Genomic DNA, 25,429 nt, shown 5'->3' on the forward strand with positions numbered 1-25,429 from the left:
CAAGGTAAATATCAAGCTATGACACAAAATAAGTTTGTTTTTGAGGAAAAACAGTAATTTCATGAAAAATAATGCTTCAGAAAATTAAACGAACTCAAAATAACAGTAAAAGTAGGTGGTCCATAAAATGAGATTAAGAAGACATTGATTCTTTGTCAGAGTGGGTAAAGGTCGTGAGGTCTTTAATTTTTGAGCGAATGAAAGTTTTCAGTAGACCAATGAGTGTCAATGCTACAACAGTTTTCAAAGACTCCGATGTGGCCAAAACATTGTCTACTATACATGACAAATATGTTGTCGTACCAGAAGACAAAACCCAAAACAACATAGTTTTTGTCTGCAAAACGTATTACATCCAATTTTTATTATCAGAAATAGACGTAGAAAATAATACAGTGATAAGTCTTATTCTACCTCTACACTCTCCAGAGAAAAGATTACCATAAATATGTGCTATCCTCTTTTGGTCTCTCTACCAAAGACGATGATTGTGATTTACCGTCTATGTACTGGATTCCTAAACGCCACAAGAATCGATACAGCGTTACATAGCTGGATCTGCAAAATGTACCACCCAACCCCTTTCAAAGCTTTTAACTTCTGTACCCAGAGCTGTGAAAGAGGGTCTTCAGTCCTTCCACAACACTTGTTACTCTCGTAGTGGTATTAATTCAATGTGGATCCTGAAAAATTCGAAAGATCTTTTGGAGACAACCGGTTCAAGACAATTATCTGAATATAATAGCATTAAAAATTATGATTTTTCAACACTGTACACTTCTATTCCCCATACTCAGTTAAAATCCCGACTTAAAAAAACATTATATATCGTTGTTTTTCCAAAAGTACACCTAGATACAAATGTACAGTTCTTGGTAGATTCCTCATACCTTGTAAGAAATAATTCCAAATCATCTTCCAAATATACAGAGGAAGATGTTTACAAAATGCTGGAATTTTTAATCGACAACATATTTGTCCAGTGTGGTGGACGTGTTTTTCAACAAACGGTCGGCATTCCAATGGGACAAATTGTGCTCCTTTACTTGCTGACCTATCCCTTCACTCTTATGAGACTGACTTTATAGCTAATCTGATCCGAAAGAAAGAATATCGTTCTGCTAGATACTTTAATCTCAGTTTCCGCTATATAGATGACGTATTATCTTTAAACAATCCTAATTTCGGGGATTTGATACGTCGCATCTACCCCAAAATACTTGAGATAAAGGATACTACAGACACTGTGAAGTCAGTCTCATATCTTGACCTACACTTAGAAATCGGTGGTAAAGGAAAACTATTGACCAAACTTTACGACAAACGTGATGACTTTTCATTCAAAATTGTCAACTTTCCTTCCATCTGTGGCAACATCCCTTCAGCACCTTCATGCGTATGGAGTTTTTGTATCACTACTCATACGTTATACCAGAGCTTTCCGTAACTACGCAGACTTTTTGTATCGTGCCAGATTTCTGGAACAGGATTATGTTGATACAAGATTAATGTCATCACTACAGAATTTTTACGGTCGCCATCATGAACTTATAACCAAGAGAAAACGGACAGCCGGACCCCTTGGACGTTTTTAGTGGGAACAGAATTTTATTTAACTTTAAGTGCTGGACATTGTTTATTTTATCGTTTTAAGATTTTCTTCGTATCTATAGTATCTATATTAATTGACTGACATTTATTTATTTGTAATTTACTTTGGTCGCCCGATTGTTCTTTAATCCCCTGTTAATCTTTATGTTTGTCATTGAGCTGAGAAACCGCCCCTAGCAAAATCTGTCAATACAGCAATTATCGCTAAATGATGCAATACCTAAAAAAATTCGGAATGTTCTAAGTGTTTTATGATCCTCTGTAAAAATATAGAATATGTTTTGTCTAGTTTAATCGCGAGTTTGTCCCTGACTTCCAAACTGTACACATGTATTTTCACCAGATGTAAATAAAGGTGTATATAGTGTATTGGGACTTCGCAATTATTGCATCTCATGCAGTAAACCGTCAATTATAGACCATATACATAAAGACTGTAACCCGTCAGTTTAAAGGGTTATAAACTCCATCTGCAATATGAAAGGTGATTTGTTAAACGTGTCACAGTCTTCCTTTTCTTTTTCATCTACACCGGATTTTACTTTTTATGAGCAACTCGGCGGGTGTTTCTAGAAATCAGAGGATTATTACCCTACCGGTGCACCTGGTCCATGCTCCCAGTTTTTATTTGAGTCTGAGTTGCTCATTTACTTTTGCTACTTTGTATGTATTATTTAGTTACTTTATGTTTTTATTGTGTTTATCTGTTTTCCATGTCTGGTCTTTGTCCCTGGAATACATTCTTTTGATTTCCGCTAGAATCTTGGTTTCTTTGATTACTCTTTAGTTCGACCTAATTTTTTGCCCCACGGGCTTCTATTTTTATGATTTGTTTTTAAATAGACAAGAAGTTCTAACTTTTGACCATGCTTTTCCATTTTGTCAAAAATGATTTTAAGGTTCATTTTAGAAAAATATGCACGAACTTTGGTACACCAGAACACAAGACTGTTATTGAAAACTATCATTTGATATTATTATTTAACTGTTTTAATGAAATGAACAGAGAAAATGTTTTATTGCAAAATGTAATTACTAATTTACTTTTATATATCAGTATAATATAACGAGAATAGGTATGGTGTATATATATGTCAAAGAGACAAAAACCCACGGGGGGAGGGGGATCTTCCTATCTACCAATATACAGACGTGCCGCTGGGTCTGTTTATCTAGAGTTGAAATATATGATTGGGTCATAATTTTTTCCCTTTCCCATGTAAATGGGCTGTCATCTATAAATGGGTCATTTTTCTACAATTAAATGTATAGTTTATTATTTTCAGCAATCTGCTGGAGTCAAAAATGGTCTCTTAAATCAAAAAGATGTTAGGTACGCACAGGGAGTGTAATATTTAGTCCCTGGTACACAGTAGTAGAATATTTGCATAAAGTATATGAATGTGGGTGTTTTTTTTTTGCTCCAGCTGTACCCCCGTACCAAATTGTAGCAAAAGTGTCCCCCACGTGCAACAACCCCACCGGGATGAAAATGTCAGCCCAATACCACCCACCGGTCATCAATGAACGACGCGAAAACCCTCATACCACAAGGCAGGCTGCAGCTGGCCCCAAATTATCATCATACACGGGTACAGCAAAAGAGTTGTCCCTATATATACCCAAGTAACATAAAAATAAATAAAAGGTGAAAAGATATACAGGGGCCTGATATTCCTGACTTGGGACAGTCGCAAAAAATGCGGCGGGGCTGAAGTACTTTGGCGTGATCACAACCCTCCCCCTTTAAAATATTACCTTTGTGGAAAATATTACACAATTAAACCATAGACCTGTTATTAAATTACAATTATAGGCTTCTGATTAAACACACCGAAAACTCAGTTCAAAAAGGTCTCAGCTGTCTCCAGTTACAACGGAAATTAAAAAAATTGAATATAAATTACACAAATGTACAAACTAAAGACTACTAGCAGTTAATTGATACGCCAGCTCCAGCCCAGTTTAAACCTACAAAAAAGTTATGTCTAAATTCATAGACTCGGATCACGAACCATTTAAAATATATAAACAAAAGATAATTGGTATATCGTTCCACAAACACTTCCAAATATTTAGAGTGGGAAATCACTTTTGGAACCACGTGGGGTCAGGGAGTAACGTAACCCTCCATTCAAATAAATTCCCGTGAGGAGACGTAACTAGAAGTAGGCCATCTAGAGAGCAGCCTATGAGGACATGCTCTGACTTGTCATGAGATATTCAGTCAGGTATCAGGTATCCCACGGTCTCCACTTTCTGTCATACTTACAGATTCCCTGTAAGGGGCGGTCGTGCGAGATCTGTAGGATTGTCAAGACCGTAACCCCTCCCCCAGCACCATTCTATCGGCGCCTAAATCAGCAGTCCTCAAAGCCATGTCTCCCCTTAATTTAATCTGGTTATGGCCCTGTCTAGTGAGACGGAATATGCCTATCGTTATCATGATTTAAATATTTTCAATTCAATTTGAGTCAATGTATAATATAATTTTGTTTTCTTGCAAATTGATCGTACATTTTGAATTCAGATATCAACGTTATGTTTTTTTACTCATGCCTATAGCTGTTCTATGTATGATGAATTTACGGGCATGTCTAATTGTCAACGTGCATTATATGTTAATAAATATGTAATTTCATATTGGCCCTCTTATCGGTTTGAGGTCTGTCATATTGGTCGAGGTGGTCGTATTGGTCCCCAGGTATCGCCGAGGGCCAATACGGCGGTCGAGGCCAATATTATTGACAATTTTATCAACCAACTCCACTAAATGATTTGTAGAGCAGTCATTTTCGTGTTTTACCACGAACATACAGGTTTATTTGCATTATTCAGTCTTAAATATCCATTTTGAACAACAAGGAAGATTTTTTTGTGTTTCTGCAGCTTTTAGTCCTGGTGATCACGGTTCATTAAATCCAATTCTAACTCAAAATGGCGGTGTTAAACAACCGGAAGTTATGATGCCGTATAATTGGCTCTTTTTTCATATCGGTCCCGTATAGATGCCCGGTTTGAGTTCATATCAATTGGTCAGTTTTTGACATATTTTAACGTATTTTGGGTAGTTGGTTAATAATTGTTTTTATAGACGAAGTTGTTATTGTTAAATTAGGTTTATTGACTTTATTCCGTTAATAACAATATTATACTATTCTGCAGTGTTGTTTACTCGTCATTCACTGAAGACCCATGGGTAGACTCGAGCTGAGATTGTTCATCCCGGTGGGGTTGTTGTCTCTTTGATATATTCCTCATATCATTCATTATGTCTTTAATTCCTCAATAATGAGACATTTATGTGACAAATTCAACAAGACAAGATTTTGAACGATTTAGAAAAGAATTACTTTAAAAGTTAACTTACTGATAGGAAATTGTGATTTCATTACTTCTCTTTTGGTTAAATTAGAAATATTTTTGGAACTTTATAAATCTTAAGAGTATGGTATTCTCCTGACATTGTTCATTCATAAGGTAGAAAATGAATAAAATCGGTTGTGAAATTGTTACACAATTTGTATTGTTGTTTAAGTAGCAGTCTTTCTAAAATCAGACATGAGGTGATTCTTGTCAAAATCCCACGGAATTTATTTTTATTAGCCCACCATTGTCATCGTTGGTGACGCAGGTAAAATATCACTCGTACAATATTTCCAAATGAAAATCTAATCTGAGTAAAAAAAACATCTCAAAGTATTATTAAACACTGTATCACTATATTTCTGTCACATTGTTTTTGCAAACCTCCACTTCAGTTCGCATTTTTCAAACAAATGGGTATTTTCAGGATCACCATCCACCGTTCCTATGGTAACGTATCATCACACAACATACAACTTCTTTTACACATTTTCGTTTGGAACCTCCAATTTGCATGTGACCATATAGAAATAATGTAGGTACCTACAGCTTTCCCGATGGTGCTCTCTTCACAACCACCTAATGCAGTCCAATATGGACAATAGGTCGAGGAGATTCCTTCCATCTCGTCTAAGCATTGATGAACTACAAAATTTAATATGAATGTTCATTCTTAATTGAACTTTAATTGCACTTTCATACAGCTGTACACACATATGTGTACGGACAACGACATCATCATTCAATCATCTGCGATCATATAAAAATCATTCGGTTTAACATAACATTTCGGTAAGCTGTACACGTGTTTTGAGCAGCAATATTTGAATCATATATAAGAAAATGGATGTTTTTGAACCACATCAAATAGAAACGAATTTGGAATCAATCTGATAAAAGAGTGATCAAGGAAACCAAGATTCTAGCGGAAATCAAAAGAATGTAATCCAGGGACAAAGACCCGACATGGAAAAAAAACATACATAACAAAGAATATAAAATAGCCAAAATAATATAGACAAAGTAACGAAAGTAAATGAGCAACTCGGATGCCACTAAAACTGTGAGCATGGACCAGGTGCACAGGTAGGTTAAGCGTCCTCTGCTTTTTTTAATATTCCAGCCGAGTTGCTCATAAAAAGTCAAGTCCAGGGTAGATGAAAGAGAAAAGGAAAACTATGACACGTTGAACTAATCAGTTTTCATGATGCAGATGGATACACCGTAACGATCCACGAGTTAAATTAGACATAAGAATTGTGCAATATCTAAAATACTCAATACTACTTTTCGAACCTACCAATCATATTTTGGATCCCATCATTGTGAAAATATTGATTCAAAGGCCGAAAGAAAAAACTATCTAAACAGAACGTAGAATACTCTAGAAGGGAGTTTTTCTTTTAAATTCTACATGCAGTCGTAGGTCTTTACTCGTTAGATAACACATTGGGGGTGGGGTTTCAAAATTTAGATTTTGTGCTTTTGTTCAGCAATAGCTGACCGTTAACGATCTGTTTTCTAGGTATAAAGGTGTATAACTGTATTACTGTTTTCAAATATTCAAACCAGTTCACTTGTCAGATTCACAAAGATACTTTTTATGCAGATTTCATAATTTAACATGATAATCCCAAATAATAAGGAAAAAAATAAAATTGTGATACACTATGAATTAAAAAGCACTGTGAAATAGACCCTTTCGTGTTAACTGCGGGTAGTCGATTGTATGGCAAGCCGTTTTCATATCAATTAGACATTTAGATACCTCATATAATATTAATAGGACAATTTATTGGAAATCGTGAATAACCAAAATATTATCACTCGTGCCAAGAACTCTTGAGGATATAACTGGTGTGCGGAAAACGAGTGTGCGGAGTTAAATCCTCAAGAGTTCTTGGCACGAGTGATAATATTTTGATTATCCACGATTTCCAATTGATTATCCTATTTATTATACTTATTTTTAAAATAATTTGTCGAGATTTTCAACATGAATTTTAAATTCTGTGATTGATATCAGAGTTGTTATGTTTTGGCAGGATAAAGTCCGAGAGTGAAATTACCGAACTTATTTCACAGTGTGAATTATTGAAGTTGATCACACTTGGAACATTCGATAAAACACTGCTATCTATATATAATAAATAATATTATTTAAGATGTTTCAATTAATATATTTCTGATATATTAAACAAGAGTAATCAAGGAAACCAAGGTTCTAGCGGTAATCAAAAGAATGTAGGACAAAGACCAGACATGGAAAACAGACATACACGACAACGAACATAAAGTAACTAAAATAATACATACTAAGTAACAAAAGCAAATGAGCAACTCGGACGCCACTAAAGCTGGGAGCATGGATCAAGTGCACCGGTAGGATAAGCGTCCTCTGCTTTTCTAGAAACACCCGCTGGGTTGCTCATAAAAAGTAAAGTTCGGGGTAGTCGAAAGAGGAAAGGAAAACTGACACTTTGAACAAATCAGTTATCATGAAGCAGATGGATACATCGTAACGAACCACGAGTTCATGATGACGACCATAAAACTTCTGTAGTGATGTCTTCAATCTTGTAGCAACATAATCTTGTTCCAGAAGCCTGCTTGTTAAAAGTCTATCGTGATACAAAAAGTCTGCGTAGTTTCGGCAAGCTCTGGCATAACGTATGGGTTGTGATATGAACACCCTATACGCAGGTGCTGAAGGGATGTTGCCACAGGTGAAAAGAAAGTTTACAATGCTGAATGAAAATTCATCACGTTTGTCGTAAAGTTTTCCCTTGCCATCGATTTCTAAGTGTAGGTCAAGATATGAGGCTGACTTCACAGTGTCTGTAGTATCCTTTATCTCAAGTTCTTTGGGGTAGATGCGATGTATCAAATCCCCGAAATTTGGATTGTTTAAAGATAACACGTCATCTATATAGCGGAAACTTAAGATTAAAGGATCTAGCTAAAAGATATCCTTTCTTTCGGATCAGATCAGCTATAAAGTCAGCCTCATAAGAGTGAAGGAATATGTCAGCAAGTACAGGAGCACAATTTGTTCCCTTTGGATTGCGGACCGTTTGTTGAAAAACGCGTCCACCACACTGGACAAATATGTTGTCGATTCCAGCATTTTTTTGGGTAAATTTGGAAGATGATCTGGAATTATTTCTTACAAAGTATGAGGAATCTCTACTCAGAACTATATATTTGTGTCTAGGCATACCATCTTTTTTTGGAAAAAAAACAACGATGTATAATGTTATTAAGTCTGGATTTCAACTGAGTATGGGGAATAGAAGTATACAGTGATAAAAATCATGGGTTTTAATGCTATCATACTCTGATAATAGTCTTAAAATGAGGGTCTCAAGAAGATCTTTCGAATTTTTCAGGATCCACATTGAAGTAATATCACTACGGGAGTAAGTGTTGTGGTAGGACTGCAGACCCTCTTTGACAGCTGTGAGTATAGAAGTTAAAAGTTTTGAAAGGGGTTTGGTGGTACATTTTGCAGATCCAGTTATGTAACGTTGTTTGTATGGATTCTTGTGGAGTTTAGGAATCCAGTACATAGACGGTAAATCACAATCATCTTCTTTGGTAGAGAGACAAAAAGAGGATAGCACAGATTTATGGTTTTCCACAATCTCTTCTTTGAAGAGTGTGATAGCTGAATAGGTCTTATCACTATTATTATTTTCTACGTCTACCTCTGATAATAAAAATTGGATGTAAAACGTTTGGCAGGCATCCCTACAAATTTCCAATTTTGCTAAAATTTCTCAATCAATGGTCATGTTGGTAATTTTCAAACTTATTTCTAGAAAAATTCTTACACAAAATACACTTGTACTGCTGTCCATCCGGGAGACATAATTCATTGGCTTTGCAGCTATGTTGTTGACAACTTCCCGCCAATTCCTTAGATAATAAAAAATAGTCAAAAAAGTTAGATATTCTCATAGAAGCAAATATATATAGTGTTTGTATTATACTTTTTAGTTTTTGTTTCTACAAAAATATATGTTACTTACTGTAGTCTTTCGCGGTATAAGACAATATACTCTATATGTTACAGATTCTTCAAAACTGAAGACCATCTTTTGTCAAAAAAGCTTTTAACTTTTGTTGTAATGAATTTGTTTGTCGGGTCTTTGAATTTCGATGTTTTCCGTTAATACAACTTGGAGTTCGATTCTACGAAATGACAGCCACTTGCAACATTTTTTTCACATTATATGATTTTAGTAGTACATACCCATGGTATATCCTCTCTGAATGCCAAAATAGAATCTCCTTCCGAATGTATGATAGATACCCTGTCTTCTGATATGTGACACATCCGAGTTTTCTGGTTGTATATAATACTGGCGCACGTTTGGACGCTTAGACACATAACAGCGCACCGGTTCAGACTTGATAATTTGTTACTGTATATATATCCCGTAACATACTTCACACCTCGCTGAAACTTGAAAATGTTGACTGAAATAACCAAGACAGTATAATGTTGTACAATAGCTAAAAGACTGACAATTATAAAATGTCTCATATTGTGGAATAAACTACTGCACACATAGTTCTATGAAGCCTTGCTTACAGGTTTGCTGGACACGGGTATTTGTTATCTTTCCATTGGTCTGAGGTATTGACATACATGTAATGTAGAAATGTACCATCGAGATTTTAATGTTACCTAACATTTGTATTAATTTTTAATGCCAATTGTCCCCCTGAAGCTATACTAGTGTTATCAAAGAATTTTTCAATTTTATATTCTCTGTAGACCAGCTTAACGTTGCTACTCCTAACCCAGGCCGCTCGAATTGTAGTGACGATCTATTCTAATATTGGTCGTTGATGGTTTCATCAGTCTTTAATATGGTCTGAGCCAACTTTTAATAACGGCAAGCATTCTTTAAGTTGATATCTTTTTTTGTCTATATGATATATGTTAAGAGGTTAGCGAGGGTGTCCATGTAGAAACCAGACAGTTCCTATTATATGCATAACACATGGTAAAATTTATCCCACTGAATTTCCAATAGTACAGAAATTCATTTAAAACCGTCGATAGATGGCTTTTCATGTAATTTATTACTATTTAACCATTGTAGTCAATCAAAAACCAACATTCCACTTTGAGAAAGAGTAATCAAGGGAACCAAGGTTATAAGTATGGGAACAAAATTAAGGCTTAAAACAGCTCAGACTTTGGATTATACTTAAATGTTTGAGATTAAGTTTGACAAAGAATGAAAGGAATTAAATTTTAAAACTTGCAAGGAGAAATTTCTCTATTTTGTCCCAATATTTATAATTTGTATATTTGAGGTAGAAAGTTAAATTCTCGGAAACGCTTGTTTCAAAAGTGTTGGGTCCGTGACCCATAAAAACAATACCAACCTTCCTCTTTAATTTGGAAGCTCTTCATAAAATTTTATACAGATCAACTAACTTATATTCAAGTTATTACACAAAAATCGGACAACAATATAGACAAAAACAGTGCCAAACCATTATACAACTGAAAAAAATGCAGTCGAACAAAAATGACAATGGAAACAGATAATGCGGCTAAACAAGAAATAACAGCTAAAAGTATAACATTTATTTTCATGAAGTTTCCATGAAAACTCCAGCAATCAATATATGTATATTGTCACCAAATCAGTGACTATCATATATCTGTCCCAAAATATACAAACATTTTGACATTAACAACAACATCACACAAAAAGACGTTTACAAGTTTGCATGTATGCTTCTTCCATACCATCAAATATAGCCAAACATACAGAAGCTGTAATAAATCAATAAAAATTAAACTAGGTCATATCACCTGTTATTGGTTTATTATTGAAGATTTTAGACCCCACCTTATACAGAAAAAATACAGAGAGAAAAAAAGAATTAGTTTTAAAAAAGATGAGAAAAATGCTACGGTTATAAGCTGTATGTTTCTGTGACCAAGCTCACAAAGAGAATAAATACCCCCTGGTTCAAATGGACTTAAATGTAAAATGCATGTTGGATTATCTCCCTTTGGAGTCATCCTTTGTAATTATATTTCTTCATGCACATCTGCATATGATGCCCAATCTTTCTATAAAATTTCATCAAAATCTCTTGAGCAGTCAAGGAGGTGTTGCACTTACAAGGTTTAAACATTTTATACCTTTATTCAGTTAGTTTATCTTCAATTGCAGTCCTCCAACAGTAATTATGTTTTTTTTTGTTCAAATTAACATGAAATTACATTAAAATTTCTTGAGCGTTTTAGGAAGAGTTGGGCTTAAAAGGTTTTAATATGTAAAACTCTTAATTTGGATTATCCCCCTTTCAAGTCCTCCAACATCAATAATGTTCATTCATCTACATATGATACCAATCTTCCTATGAAACCCTAAAGTGGTTTAGGAGTAGCAGCACTTAAAAGTAATGTGGACAGACAGTGATTCCTATATTCCAATATCAATTATGCTGTTGTAGACTAAATGGTTAAAAAAAAAAAAAATATGAATTTATTTAAGAAAGTTTGGCTCAACATACTGAATAAGTTAAGCTGTAATAAAATTACATAATCTGTTGACTTGAAAAGTTGGACCCTTCCTCTTTAAGAAGTTAAAAAAAGAGGAAGACCTCCTACATCCAGTCTTTATAAGGTTTACAGGTATGCTACAGATCGTACAAAATAAAGAGGTACAAATTATTAACAAAAAACCAGATGAAGATACATATTAAGAACTGTTAATGCATGTGACAAAAAAAGGAGGAAGGATTCATAAATAAAAATTACATTATAGAATCACAACATCCATACATAATTAATAACATAAAAGGCTTCATGTGTTACCATGGCAACTCTCAACAATAAAGAGCTTATCTTAGATACTACAGAAAATACATGAACATAAAACATCTAAATAAAGAAAAACAGGTTAGACATTGATAATTCATCAGCTGTTCTTATATCACCATTAGATTAAAGTTTAATACTTGACCTGCTCTGAACCAGTATGTGGTTAGTTCCAACCTTAGGTTTACATTTCAGTATGTGGTTCATACTAACACTTGAACCTCAGATTTAAGTTATATCATGTTCATACCAATACATTAACCTCAGATTCAGATATATACATGTACTTCAGTATGTGGTTCATACTAACACTTGAACCTCAGATTTAAGTTCTATCATGTCGTTCATACCAATACATGAACCTCAGATGTATACTTCAGTATGTGGTTCATACCAACACTTGAACCTCAGATTTAAGTTCTATCATGTGGTTCATACCAACACATGAACCTCAGATGTATAGTTCAATTAGTGGTTCATACCAACACATGAACCTCACATTTAAGTTCTATTTTGTGGTTCGTACCACAATAGTTCATTGCAAATAAAGTAGCAATACAAAATGAACAGGAAGTAAAACAAGCGAAAATAGGTTCATATTTGGAAAACAAGCAGGGTTCCTCCATTACATTGTATCGGAAGGTATCTTTACATCATGCCAGACCATGAATAAGAAAATAATTTCTTTTTATTTCTTCTTGAAAAGGAAACAGACACTATATAACGTACTTGTACGTAAAATTAATGACTAAAGTCCCTGAGAGATATCATTATCTTCTTTAACTTGACAAGTTCTCGTAAACATTCCTAAATTAACCCTATTTCTTTGTGTTCAATTAAAATATGGTCTTTACTACATGTTCTTAAATTTTACCATCCTCGGCCAACGTTTTCGTATATGTAGATTGATTTCCTGTTTGCTGAGTCATCGAAATTGAAATAATGAAAACAAAATATTTTTCATGTTTCAGATATTTACCCCATCAATGAATCAATTTCTTTGGTAAAAGCATATCTGCAAGTCTATGAATGGTAATGACTCTAGATTATATTGTACTGTATCTAAGGTCTTTGTTTACGGGCGAAAAGTCTCAATTCATTACTTTGCGAATGAACAATAGCTATCATCCTAACAAATAACATTTATAATGGTGTTTTATGCACAAAAAAACATCTACGAGTAACTGAAAAGTATTCAGAACAATTCTATGTTGGATTTAAATCATAAAATATAAATTTTTTTAAACCTATATCAATAACAGTTTTCTTCAAAAAAAAAATTTCTGTAATTCTTCACAATAACTTATAAAATTTTTTGAAAATCTTGACAACAGATTGAGCCACACTCATGTAAAAAGACCCAGTTGATTTACATTAGAGTTGAAGATTTACATGCAAGTATGCATCAAGAAAACATAAATATGATTGGTCGACTCAAAAGGTCAACAAAGACTTCAAATGACATCGATGAATCTATGTCAATGAGATGTTTGAAAATTCATTTAACTGGACACTTGTTGAAGTACTCAAGTACTTATAACACAACACATTTTTCTGCACATTTCTGTTAATTAAATAAAATACAATATTTCAACTATACCACAAAGGAAAGTGCTTCTTTGGAAGTTAGTTGAATTTGTGCATCATTAACAAAACCATAAAAATGTATAAACAATGTAAACAATTACTGTCAAGTTTCCAAGGCAACAAAATGTCCAGTTAAAACATCTATATACAAGTTAACACAGAATTGCTTTGTTTTTAAATGTGGTCCCATTAATTACATATTGCCACAGGTTTGCCGTCCACTGTATGAGTTTTGATAACACCGTCTTCTTCGACAGTAACTGTTTCTTTACCATTTTCTACAATTCTGAAAGTGTAAAAGTTAAATAATCTGCTGTAAAATTTTTCTTTGCAATATATTTATTACATATGGTGTAACAGTCTACTTTGTTCATTGGTTATTATGATCATGTGATGCAAAGGATATTCCACTTACATGAAGCTTTGTTTCTATTTATAAATATATTGACACTATGTTTCTATTCATATGTATATTGATGCTATACTTATAAATTTTGATCTGGATATAAACTGTTTCGTTCTGCAATTACTTTCAGCCAATTATGGCAGAAGCACCGCAGACGAAGCAGACAAAAAGAAAATACATTTTCTACATATGAAATGTATAAATTAAGGATTTTCACTCAGACAATACATTATATATGGACCTGATTATACTGACCACGGACTTCATCCTCCATTAATTTAATCAGAGTAGGTCGGTATATAACATACTGACTTTGTTAAAAGTTCATATAACTGATAAATTTATATTCGTGACACTGCTCCATTGGATCAAATTGATACAGGGGAAGATAATGTAAGCATAGAAGGGTCTGAAAAATTCAAAACAAATTTTAGAACTGTCAAATCTATGAAGCAAATTTTTGGTTGTTCCCTCCGCAAGACTCCAACTTGTACTGCTGTGACATCTATGGCAACAACGCCTGTACCAAGTTTTTTGGAAATCATTCGGTGGTTACTAGGTAAAATCTATTTTTGTCTTGGCGTCCCAGACAAGTTTTTGATATGAACACACATGCCGGTATAATTGAACTATCTTTGTCACAACATTCAGGTCAAATTGTTTGAAAGTGCAAAATTAGTTTCAACATTATTCTCATTGGTGGATGGATTTTCCTTTTATGGTCATTTTCATATTACTGCTTTGGTTATTTGGATGAATCATGAAAGGTCAAAACAATGCAAAATCATACAAAATTATATTGTAGTTCTATTTTTAGGTCTTAATGTAATTATTGTTTACTATGTGCTAAGAAATTTATTGGTTTTAAATGACCTAAAAATAGAACTACAATGAAATTGTGTGTTGTGCAATCCTAACCAAGTATTATTACCCCATCTCATAGACAAATATTACAGTATTATTAACAAATACTATTGACACAGATTTGAACATATGGTTCAATCCCAACAATTATGCCACATCATTCAAGCTTAACTGGTACAGCTCTGAATAAGAATTGAGACTAAATGTTTGACACAGCATTCATTTTGTGGTACGACACCTTGTGATATGCTTTCATGCAGACTCAAGTTATTGACCAGATATGAGGAAAATGCTGGTTTCTGGCCCCTTTTTGGCCCTTCATTCCTAAAAAATTCAAATCACCACCCCAAAATCAATCCAAGGCTTCCTTTTAGTGTAATTTCATCAAGATCTATACACTTGTACTCAATTTGTCGAATGGAATTGAAAGTGTCTACGGAGGATGACAGCATATTACCATTAAACTACCAAACCCATCTATCTATAGCTTTAACCTATATGTTAGTATCACATCTCAAGATTTCTTTATAGATAATACATGACAGTTACAAGTTTCTTACTTTTTTGTTACTACTTTTTTCCCATTGACCATTTTCGTTGATGTTGAAGTTGAGCGGAAGTTACCTCCCCCAGACGGACCACCAAATGATGTGCTTGTAAATGTAGACATACTGAAATGAAAAAAAAAAAAAAAACATATTAATTAAACTACCATAAAAAGACTGTATGGAACTATTTATTACACAGTGATGAATCACAATTTTTGTGACAATAATGGGATATTATACTGCACAAGGTTGTGGGTAAAATATTATACTTGGCATGGGATAATATTGTTTAAATACAAATCGACACAAAATTTAGCTGCCAATTGTAGAGGTGGTCCAAGGTGCCAAATAACCCATCAACAATGGTTTTTGGTCTACTTAAATTATGCCATTTTTCGATGTGTATTCAGATCTTGAGAAAACCACACATTTATCTCCATAATCAACCAAAACATTAACTTTTGCAAAGTGACAATTTCATACACAATATAATTTCTATCTCAAAAGTGCAATAACTGACTGGTTTTGTGGTTTGTGCTTCTGTATTTCAAATAAAAGTAAATTTTGGTGGGTTTTTTAACATCCATGAATCACCTCCAGTCTAATTTTGTAAGGACTGCTACTTAAACGCTTGTGTAAGTGCAATTAATGTATATCTTATTCATGGATATTAATTTATATGTCATACAGGAAAAAAAATCGTTTTTTTAGCAAGAAAATTGGTACAGATAGTAGATTTTCATTGGCAAAATACAATCTTCTGATTTTCACTTGAACTGAACAACTAAAATTTGTGATGGAATTAATGTGAACATCTAACATAAAAATCATGATTAGTTAATTTCACATGATTTTCACTTCAATTGAGCAAAAATAAGATTACAGGTTAAATTGGAACCCTTATTTTCCCAAAAATTGATGTTTGCTTCCCAGTAAACTTTTACTGCCTGAACAAAAGCATTAAACCATAAATTTAATTACCTAAATATTTAACTTATCTACACTGAACATTTAAATCATAATCATGATCAAAATAGCTGTTATTCTTTTTACAAAACCAAGAAATAAACTCCCCATTCCAGATGAAATACAAGTGTCTGTGCCAATGTAGACCTACGTAATATTCTATATTCAGAAGTTCAGGCTAGTAGGGACAAAAACATACATTTCATGTGAATTTTACATGGATTTCTCATGAACTGTATTGAATTGTTGAAGCGATCATACTTTGATTAATCAGGACATCCTATTTACTTTTTTTTTTAAATATTGTTTTTTTCCATATTATAATGTATTTAGAAAAAAATGCAGGGGCAGATCCAAAAACTTTGAGAAGGAAGAGTGCCTGCCACAGTTCCTCAGGAATAATGGGGAGGTGCAAGGGCATTACTTGAATCTTTTTGTCAATTTTACACGTGAAAATAACTAATTCAAGTCAAGTAGTTAACTTCAGAAAGATAGAGTTGGTCTCCCCATGAGTTGGTATTCCACATGAATACAAGTGTCTGTGCCAATGTAGACCCATGTAATATCTTCATATTCTGAAACAATTTTGTCCATTTTATCAGAATTCCAGAAGGTTTGATGGGTCTATGTTGGCACAGGCATCACTACTTTGAAAAAAAAGAGATAAATATGTACCAAAATTTAGCCATTTTTGCAAATGTGCACATTTTTAACTACATTTGACTTGTCATTACTCAACAAAAACTATCTAAAAAATCTAATATGGCAATGTTGTTGTAATACATTAAGTCTCTGATGAAAATGCTGATTGGTAACTTTCTATTACCATGTTTAGAATTTCAGACTAGTAGGGGCCAAAAACAATCCTGAGTGTACCCTTGTGCTTTAAACTTTTGATCTTATCAATTGTCCAGTCAACTACCTAAGATATTTTATCAGGTTATACTGTTTGTCATTTAATCAATGGAAGATGAATCCTATCTCCTGAAGTTAACAGTTTTACTTGCTGTAATACCAAGTCAAAAATACTATGCGAGTATGTTTACAGTTTATTATGTTGTTATTGGTCAAGGGACAGAGGAAAGAAACAAAATAATCTTCAATGTTGCATATACTGATACATTATGATGCATGTACTGCATATTTCATGCACTAAACAAATTAGCTTATTTATATATTACATGTACCATACATGTACATTAAGCGCTATACACTACTTATACAATCGACAATAATAATAACAGTCAATTTCATTCCCAACACATTTTTTTATTTATGTACATATTTCTATGGGGTTCCAATCTATGTCATTTTTGTGGTTCACTCAGTCTCTAATTATCGATCAATTTTCACACCTTCTGACCGATGTTGGAAAAAAATTTCTCTTCTCTTGAGGGATTTAAATTTCTCCATAGTAGGGGAAATAATTTAAAAAAAAACAAAATCAATAATGAGAGGAAGATATGGCACAACAGAGGATTACACATACTTATTAACTTTGACCTAAAAAATCCAGTAATGAACAATTTATGCAAGAATTCAATTACATTAAAAATGACATTATACAGTTTAACCACCATGAAAAAAGAAACATTTATATTTTACTTACTTGGTGTCATTTCAAATACAGCAAAACTCATCTAAACCAAACCCTGAATAATCTAAAACCATTCAAAATCAGACATTTTTTGAACTACCTTTTATTTTAATTTTAATGTTTTCTGAACCTTGGTAAACCAAACACCTGTCTAAACTGAACCAAATGTAAAGTCCTACAAGGTTTAGACCAGTTTCACTTTCATACTAAACCTAGCGGAAGTTGTCATCTTTTTTATTAACAAACCGATCTTGGTCTATTAAAGTCATGCTTAAAAAGCTGGCAGAGACAATTACCCAGGATTATTAGGTGTCATCCCAAAGGGATGATTGTCAAAGACAGATGAAAATCCGAATTGGAGAGGAAATCCCGAGTGCAGCATCCCAACATGTTCAATGGGGTGTCCAAAGGAGTGAAATACACCAATTCTAGGTCGCCTGGCCTGGATTTGCGGGTCGCCTCGCCTGCTTCTACTGTTTCTGCGTCGACTGAAACATCACTGGACATTGGAGGCGTCATGTTGATGATAAAAAAAAGGGGGACCCCAAAAAACAAAAACCAAAGCCATGCGGGCGAGTACGACTAACATTTATAATAAAATATCACATGCAGTGCATTCTAATAGGTTCATCTCTCTAACTATTAGTTGTGTTAATTCATAACGATGCTCAGTACTACCAGAACTATGGAAAATTGTTGACATCATTGCTTAGATAGGGATATAAGATTATACCAGAGCTGTGGACACTGATGAATCCCTTGCTTTGATAGGTACAAATACATATCAGGAACCATCCCTCCATTTTCTGGATATTTAAAGGGATGCATTTATTTACTTCGGTATATTCAGGGGAGATTTGGAAGGGAACAAAAGAACTTCTAGAACAGAAACATTCATATGATCTCCGTTATGTATAGGCCATCTAATATTCAAGTTAAAAACATTTCTGAAGATTTAAAAACAGATATGTCACTTAGTTCATCTATAACTGGCCTCCTTTTAACATATTGAAATCAACTGGTAAACAAACTAAGAAATCAATTGGAAATGTTAAGATAAATAATGTATTACTATTAAATACTGCAATTCTATGGGGATTTGGTGTTTGATTGAATAAAATAAATTCTATATCACTAATGGTCATTGTGTAACTGATAAAGTAATTAGTTAGAGACCTTGGCTTTAAAAAGTCAAAATAGATGAAAACGATTGAGATGGAGAACTGTCATTAAATAGTTTTTACAAGATTAAATTATATATACAGACAGTTGGAGTAAATTTCAAATAAGTAAATTGAAGATCAATACCAAAAATCGAGGAGGAAAGGTTGTGCAGAACTGAAATATCCAGTTTCAAAATAGAAATACAGTAAATCCTACTTAAATCAAACTCTGGAAAGAAAGGAAACCTGTATAAACTAGAGATTTTATCAAGTACCTTCATATCAATTTCATTATGTTTTGAAACTGTGTAAACCATACATCTGCCTTAGTTCCAAAAGAGGTTCACTTTAGACAGGTTTCATGGTAATAAATTGCTGTTTTAGAGCCAGAAAGAAGGTGAAAATTATTGTAAATAATTAATACTAGTTATTGAGTGCAAACATTACATGTACATGCAAAAATACAGTACATATGTGATATAAAAAATCATTCAAAAAGGATTTCAATATATGTATTGCCGTATACAGTGCTTACTGGCTTAACTCCCTTGACCAATAACATTTCTCATGGTAGTATTCAGACTTCACGTAAAGATGTTACAGTGCATGCAATGACGATGTTCAAGAAATACAGTCTGTTTTCTGTTGCCCTTACTTCAATACCACATAACTGGAGACATCACATAAGTCTGAACACTATTTATGACATCATTCATATAATCCTAAGACTAATTGAATGAACAAGGATATTCTTCGATGAGTATTTTTTAAGTTTTGTGGCTAGAGTCTGAAGAACTTCAATATGTTGGTTAATTACAACTGCACAATTTAGAAAAAAAGATACGAACTTACTAAAAGACATACATTAAGATTTCATACAGACAAATATACAATATCTAGAGAATTAATCTAACAGGGGATATCTTCCAATAGAAAATTTCAAATCTCTATTCCCTGAACTACCTCGTTGTATGGGCTGTAATAAGTATTCATATACAAGGTTCATGTGAGAGATGCCCACAGCGAAATGTGTACACATACAGACACATTAGCCATAGACACTGGCACACACACCTTATGGTGAAATCTAAACACTACACAAGTTAATAGTTTTATTTTAATCACCAATAGATATCTTCTTTTTATTCCTAAGTAAACTTTGTCAACTGAAATGGACCCTAAACCAGAATAATGCTTCAGTTTGTTTATTTCAGTATATCTTCAGTATACTATGAAAGTATTCTTACATGTGTCAGTTGACTATAGTACATGTATTTCCTTCCAATTCCAAAGATCACCAATAGAAATTACAGCAAATACAATGATGATGCTAAACAGAGGGAGTTTATTTTCCCTTGTTTAATTAACAACTGAGAAACTGCCTTAAAAAGTTAACCGAAAAACAAAGGAGATTCAAACTTACTACTTGATTTTCACAAAAATTTGAAAGAAAATACTGAAATTTAGTACCAGAAAATGGAGTAACTTTCTGGCTTTTATTGGTAGACGTAAGTTTGTTAATAATTCCAGATATCTGAATCTATATCAGAGAAAAAAATTGAAATCCTCTTCTCAATTGTTCAGTTAAGGTTTTCATCAGGTGATTCCAATTTTATCAAGGGAAGACCAACTCCACGAACATCATTGTTATCTTTGCTGTAACACATAATTTCTATGTTAAGCAAGCAAGAAAATGACTAAAGTTGATAATACACAAGTAACAATCCTTCCATAATTGTACATAACACATCCTGTTTATCTTTGTATACCAGATTAATTTTCTGTTAATATGAAAACTGATGTAAAAATTCTAAACCGATAATCACTTAATCAGATAATTGGATAACCACAAATACATTCAGCTTTATGACATGCAAAAAAAAGAAAGACAGAAAACACTAAATGCAACAGAAAAGCTATGAATAAAACAGGGTTTGGAAAATTTGTTGTTTCAATAAAATAGCATTGTTTGTTGAAAATAAAGGCTGAACATTTTTACTCATTTGAATTTTACATTGAATTAGAATTAAGTTTTGATTTTATGAAAAAAATATTGCATAAAGAATTGGCTTTCATGATTTGACTTCAGACTGCATAGTTCAAAATAGTTCATCATTTTCATAATGTGTATTTGTATCCCTACTATCTTGTGTCTGTTTTGTTACTTTTATTTTTTTATTATATAGATAGCAGTGTTTTATCGAATGACCAGTGTAATAAATTTCAATAATTCACACTGTGAAATAAATTCTGTAATTTCATTCTCGGGCTTTCTCCTGCCAAAACGTCACAGTTTTTATATCAATCCGCCAATCACAGAATTAAAAAATTAATGTTGAAAATATCAATTAATTATGAAAAAAATCTATATCATAAATAGGATAATCAATTGGTTATCATGAATAAACAAAATATGATCACTCGTGGCAAGAACGCTTCAGGATTTAACCTAGTGCACAGAACAAGTTCCACACACTCGTTAAATCTAGGCATTCTTCAGCACTCATGATAATATTTTGGTAATTCACTCTATCCAATTAATGATCCTATTATTCTCTTATTTTTTGCCAAAACAGCATTCATACACTGTAAAACATTTATTTTCCTATTTTTTTTTTATTTCAGTTATTAAAGTATGAACCAACTTTGTTAGACAATATAATGTAAACTTCTTTTTTTTTTTAATTAAATCAGATAATTTTCTCAGTAAATTAATTCCAATATTTATGGTTAAAACTAAAAGCAGCACAAAACAAAAGAGGATCTAAGGGGAAAAAGCGGCTATTACATGGGTATATCTCCCCTACTTACCCAGAATCCCCTCCAAAATTGCTAAATAAACCTCCGCCCATTGACGGAAAGCCTGGAAAAGAATTTGTGAAGAAGGAACCACTAGTCTCACCTAAAATCATAAAAAATCCAGTCATTGATAATCAAAACTTTGACATCTACAATAATTATGTATAACTCCCACTAAAAACCATGCATAAGGGGACCAAAAGTGGTTTATGATATTCTCCAATGAAAATATTTTAGAATGCCAAGTTAACAATGTTTAAAAAATGACTGAGTTACTAAAAGTTGGGTTAAGCATTTATTTACAGTTAAATTGAAGAATAACTCTACTACAAAACATGAGTTTAAATTTCATTCAGAATTAATAAACCATTTTATATTATAACCAAAATATTTCTTAAAATATACAGCTTAACAAGAAAACAACTTTGCAGGAATTTTTCAAAGGGTCTACAAAATACATCTAGACTGATAAAAATTTAATTTCACATAGTCTCTGCATGACTTTTAGACAGAACTATACTTAACTCTAACTTTCAATGTCATAGGAACACAAGTACATCTGTGTCAGGAAAGCATACCAAAAAAAAACCTGAGAAATTAGTGAATGATGGCTCACTAGTGATACCTCCAATTCCATCACATAAAAGGAAAATTTATGCATTTTCACCCAACAGCAACCTGTGATTAAAGTAGCTAAAAAATGTGACGAAAATTTTGTTTTATTAACACTGTAAAAGGAAAATTCAAGTATTTTCAGCAAACAGGAAGTAGATGACATACTAGTACCCTAACACATTCCACAATTCACTATGAAACTCAGTATAAAATATCAGTGTAATTTACTGAAGCTGAGAATTTTGTTACAAACAAATGTATTAAGAATGAATGACAGACACAGCCCCCTCCCCCCTTGTCTTCTTTTTCATAAATGCTGCATTATCCATTTCAAATATTATCTTAATATCAATATTAATTGATAAATAAAATCAACAAGGTATCTCCCTTGTTTCTTTCTGGCTAAAAGCAACCTCATCACATTAAGCATAAGAGGATAAAAAGAAATGCCTCCCTATGTAACTAAACTACATTAAACATGGCATTTAGAACAAAGAAATTCACTTTAAATGACCAAAACATATTTCACAAGGAGTCTTTAAATAGATAACATCCTGCCAAGAAAAAGCTGTATTAATATTGAAACAGCCAATCAATATCTTTTGGAGTATTTCCAATGTCATTTCTTTTGTTTCAGAATTTGAAGGTAGAATGTACAAGGTTTCATTAACAACTGAAAAGAAAAATATGTCTGTAACAAACATATTGAGAAAAATTTCAATAATTTATAGGGATCAAAAGAGACAAGAATCAACTAACAAAATTATGACAAACTAACGAAACTTTACAAAAATAATCTGAACAGCTGGATTTACTGACTCTTTTCTTAGTGCATACTTCGCATTTTGCAATATATGTCTTAGAACTTTCCTTTCATTCTCATATTTTAATACACGAAGTCAACTTGCTCCACTCATATTTTTAGCTATTAGCCCCAGTTCCCTAACAATACCTCCGAAAAAATCTTCAAAAGGATCTCGACCACCAAAGAATTCTCTGAACACATCTCTAGGATTGTGGAAATGGAAACCATGAAAGTGGTCGTAGTGGTCGTCGAAGTCATAATCCCTGGCACCATTTATCAGCCCCTCTTTGCCATACTTGTCGTAAATTTCTCTTTTCTTTTCTGAAAAAATAAATATATAAATTAATCTTTGCTGATGAGAAAATATAAAAAATCTTTATTTCAGCTAATCTTTATGAATAGCACTTTGACAATTATTCAGCCCTAAATATGGAATCGTAAATTTGATGAAATTAATTGTCCCCATTAAGGTTAAGGGTTGAACAAGCTACTGTAAAGTGGGAAATTTTGGCCATAGTTTTATTTTGGTTGATTTGGCAAGTCGCTTCAAAGTGCCAAAAATTAAACAAACCAAAATATAAGAAACCTGTTATCCAATGTAAAATTAACCTTTCATAAAAAGTCATGTGACATTGTCAAAGATTGTGATTCACTTCGTATTTTGGTGGAAAAAAGGGTCAGGTATATTAAACTATAATTTAAAAACTTAGCTAATTAAGTTGACAATTTTAACAAATTCCTATAAGATAGATGTTTACTTTATTCAAACATTCCATATAACACCCATGTTGATTAACTATTGAGGGGAGATAACTACAACATTCTCTGCTAACAAAACTATTTATACACATAACATTTTAATTAAAACAAGATGAAAATACCCAAGGAGACAACAAGGAGAAGTTTTAGTACATTATGTATTAAAAAATGACAATATTGACACTTCTTACTGTTATCATTACAAAAACCTCTCCCTGTCAAAGACAGCTGGGAGAAGTGAGCACAAACAAGGAGAAGTTTCCACTCGTTTCTCCCTCTAGATTGAGAACCTGAATACCCAGGTACCTAAAGCAATACACTGAAACATGTCTATATGTAACTAAGAATAAACAACTCGTATCTCTTCAAATTATTCCAATCATTTTGAATTAACCTGTTTACACACGGTAAATCATTCATTGTGTATGGATACAGATTAAACAGAAATGGCACTTAGAAACAAAAATGGCTGAAGGCCATTGGAATATTTCATAAGGAATTATAAACTTCTTCATAATTGGGCTTTTCAGTCCTAAGTACTGATGTTTTTTTTTTATGAACAGAGAAACACATAACAAAAGAAAGACAACTCTGACTCAATAATAGAAGGTCTGAGGAAAATTATGATCAGATCAAAAATGGGCTTGAACTGACATAAAGTACAAATGCATAAAAAAAATAAGTCCATAAGTGTGAAGGATTTTGGTTAAGGATGTTTGCTGATCTGATTAAGGATAACAAGGATTTCAAAGGATTGTGATATCTCCTAAAATCTTTTATGCAAATACAACATACGCAGAAAAAAAAATCATGGGCCAGTGTAGTTGTTTTTGACATATAAGCATTTGAAATTTTGGAGGTAAAAGGATTTCTCTTGATTTTCCATAGGTTTTGTTATAGTATATCTTATCTATTAAAGGATATGTGACACAAAAAATATCAGTTTACAAATGTTTATATTTATAAAACTATAGTTTGATTAGATACTAGTGTAACAAATGTTTTCTCATCAGGTTAGCGCTAAATAAAGTTAGAATGATCCATTTGTGTTTTCATGACAACCTAATCAATAGGCAAAAATGAAAACCAAAAATAATGCTACATCATTAGTTCTCTATCTTCATTTGGGCACATTGACAATGCATACATGTGCCCAAAGAAATAGAACATAACTTGTATACATTATGCAGAGTGGTCCACTGGTCTGTGTATAGGTGCAATAATTGGGTTTAGAAAGTTAGAAGATGAAAGTTCTTGTCATTTTCTGTCCGTTTTTCTTTTTTGTTAAGCATACATCCCTGTGGTAAATACACAACTACTTAGGACTTGAACAGGAGGGTACAACTAAATAGTAAGACTGTGTATTGTTTTTTCTTTGCTGCTGGGTTACATTAATTAACAAGCCCTGTAGACTAATTATGACCAAAAGATATCATGGGCGGCAGCTTTAATAGAATTTTGGTTCCCTTAATTACTCTTTCAATTAT

The 25,429-nt window shown here is 32.8% G+C and overlaps 1 protein-coding gene across 16 annotated transcripts in view; it reads right to left on the reverse strand.

The window, feature by feature from the left end:
• Positions 1-10,570: 10,570 nt before the first annotated feature.
• Positions 10,571-25,429, reverse strand: part of LOC148602414 (dnaJ homolog subfamily B member 6-like) — a 40,240-nt gene continuing 25,381 nt past the window's right edge. For 9 of the 16 annotated variants that reach the window (XM_088552917.1, XM_088552916.1, XM_088552923.1 and 6 more), the window contains exons 4-8: positions 23,331-23,504; positions 21,776-21,866; positions 18,098-18,289; positions 15,251-15,361; positions 10,571-13,706 (exon numbers count right to left, since the gene is read on the reverse strand). In XM_088552917.1, the coding sequence (XP_088409043.1) occupies positions 13,610-13,706; positions 15,251-15,361; positions 18,098-18,289; positions 21,776-21,866; positions 23,331-23,504 (665 nt within the window). In that variant the 3' untranslated portion in view covers positions 10,571-13,609. The remainder of the gene's footprint in view (positions 13,707-15,250; positions 15,362-18,097; positions 18,290-21,775; positions 21,867-23,330; positions 23,505-25,429) is intronic. The other 7 variants (XM_088552926.1, XM_088552925.1, XM_088552931.1 and 4 more) reach the window with 1 other exon arrangement.

Source organism: Perna viridis, chromosome 11, assembly GCF_037379345.1.
Source record: "Perna viridis isolate PV_CMFRI_1.1 ecotype Kerala chromosome 11, ASM3737934v1, whole genome shotgun sequence".
In the NCBI taxonomy this organism is placed as follows: Eukaryota; Metazoa; Mollusca; class Bivalvia; order Mytilida; family Mytilidae; genus Perna; species Perna viridis.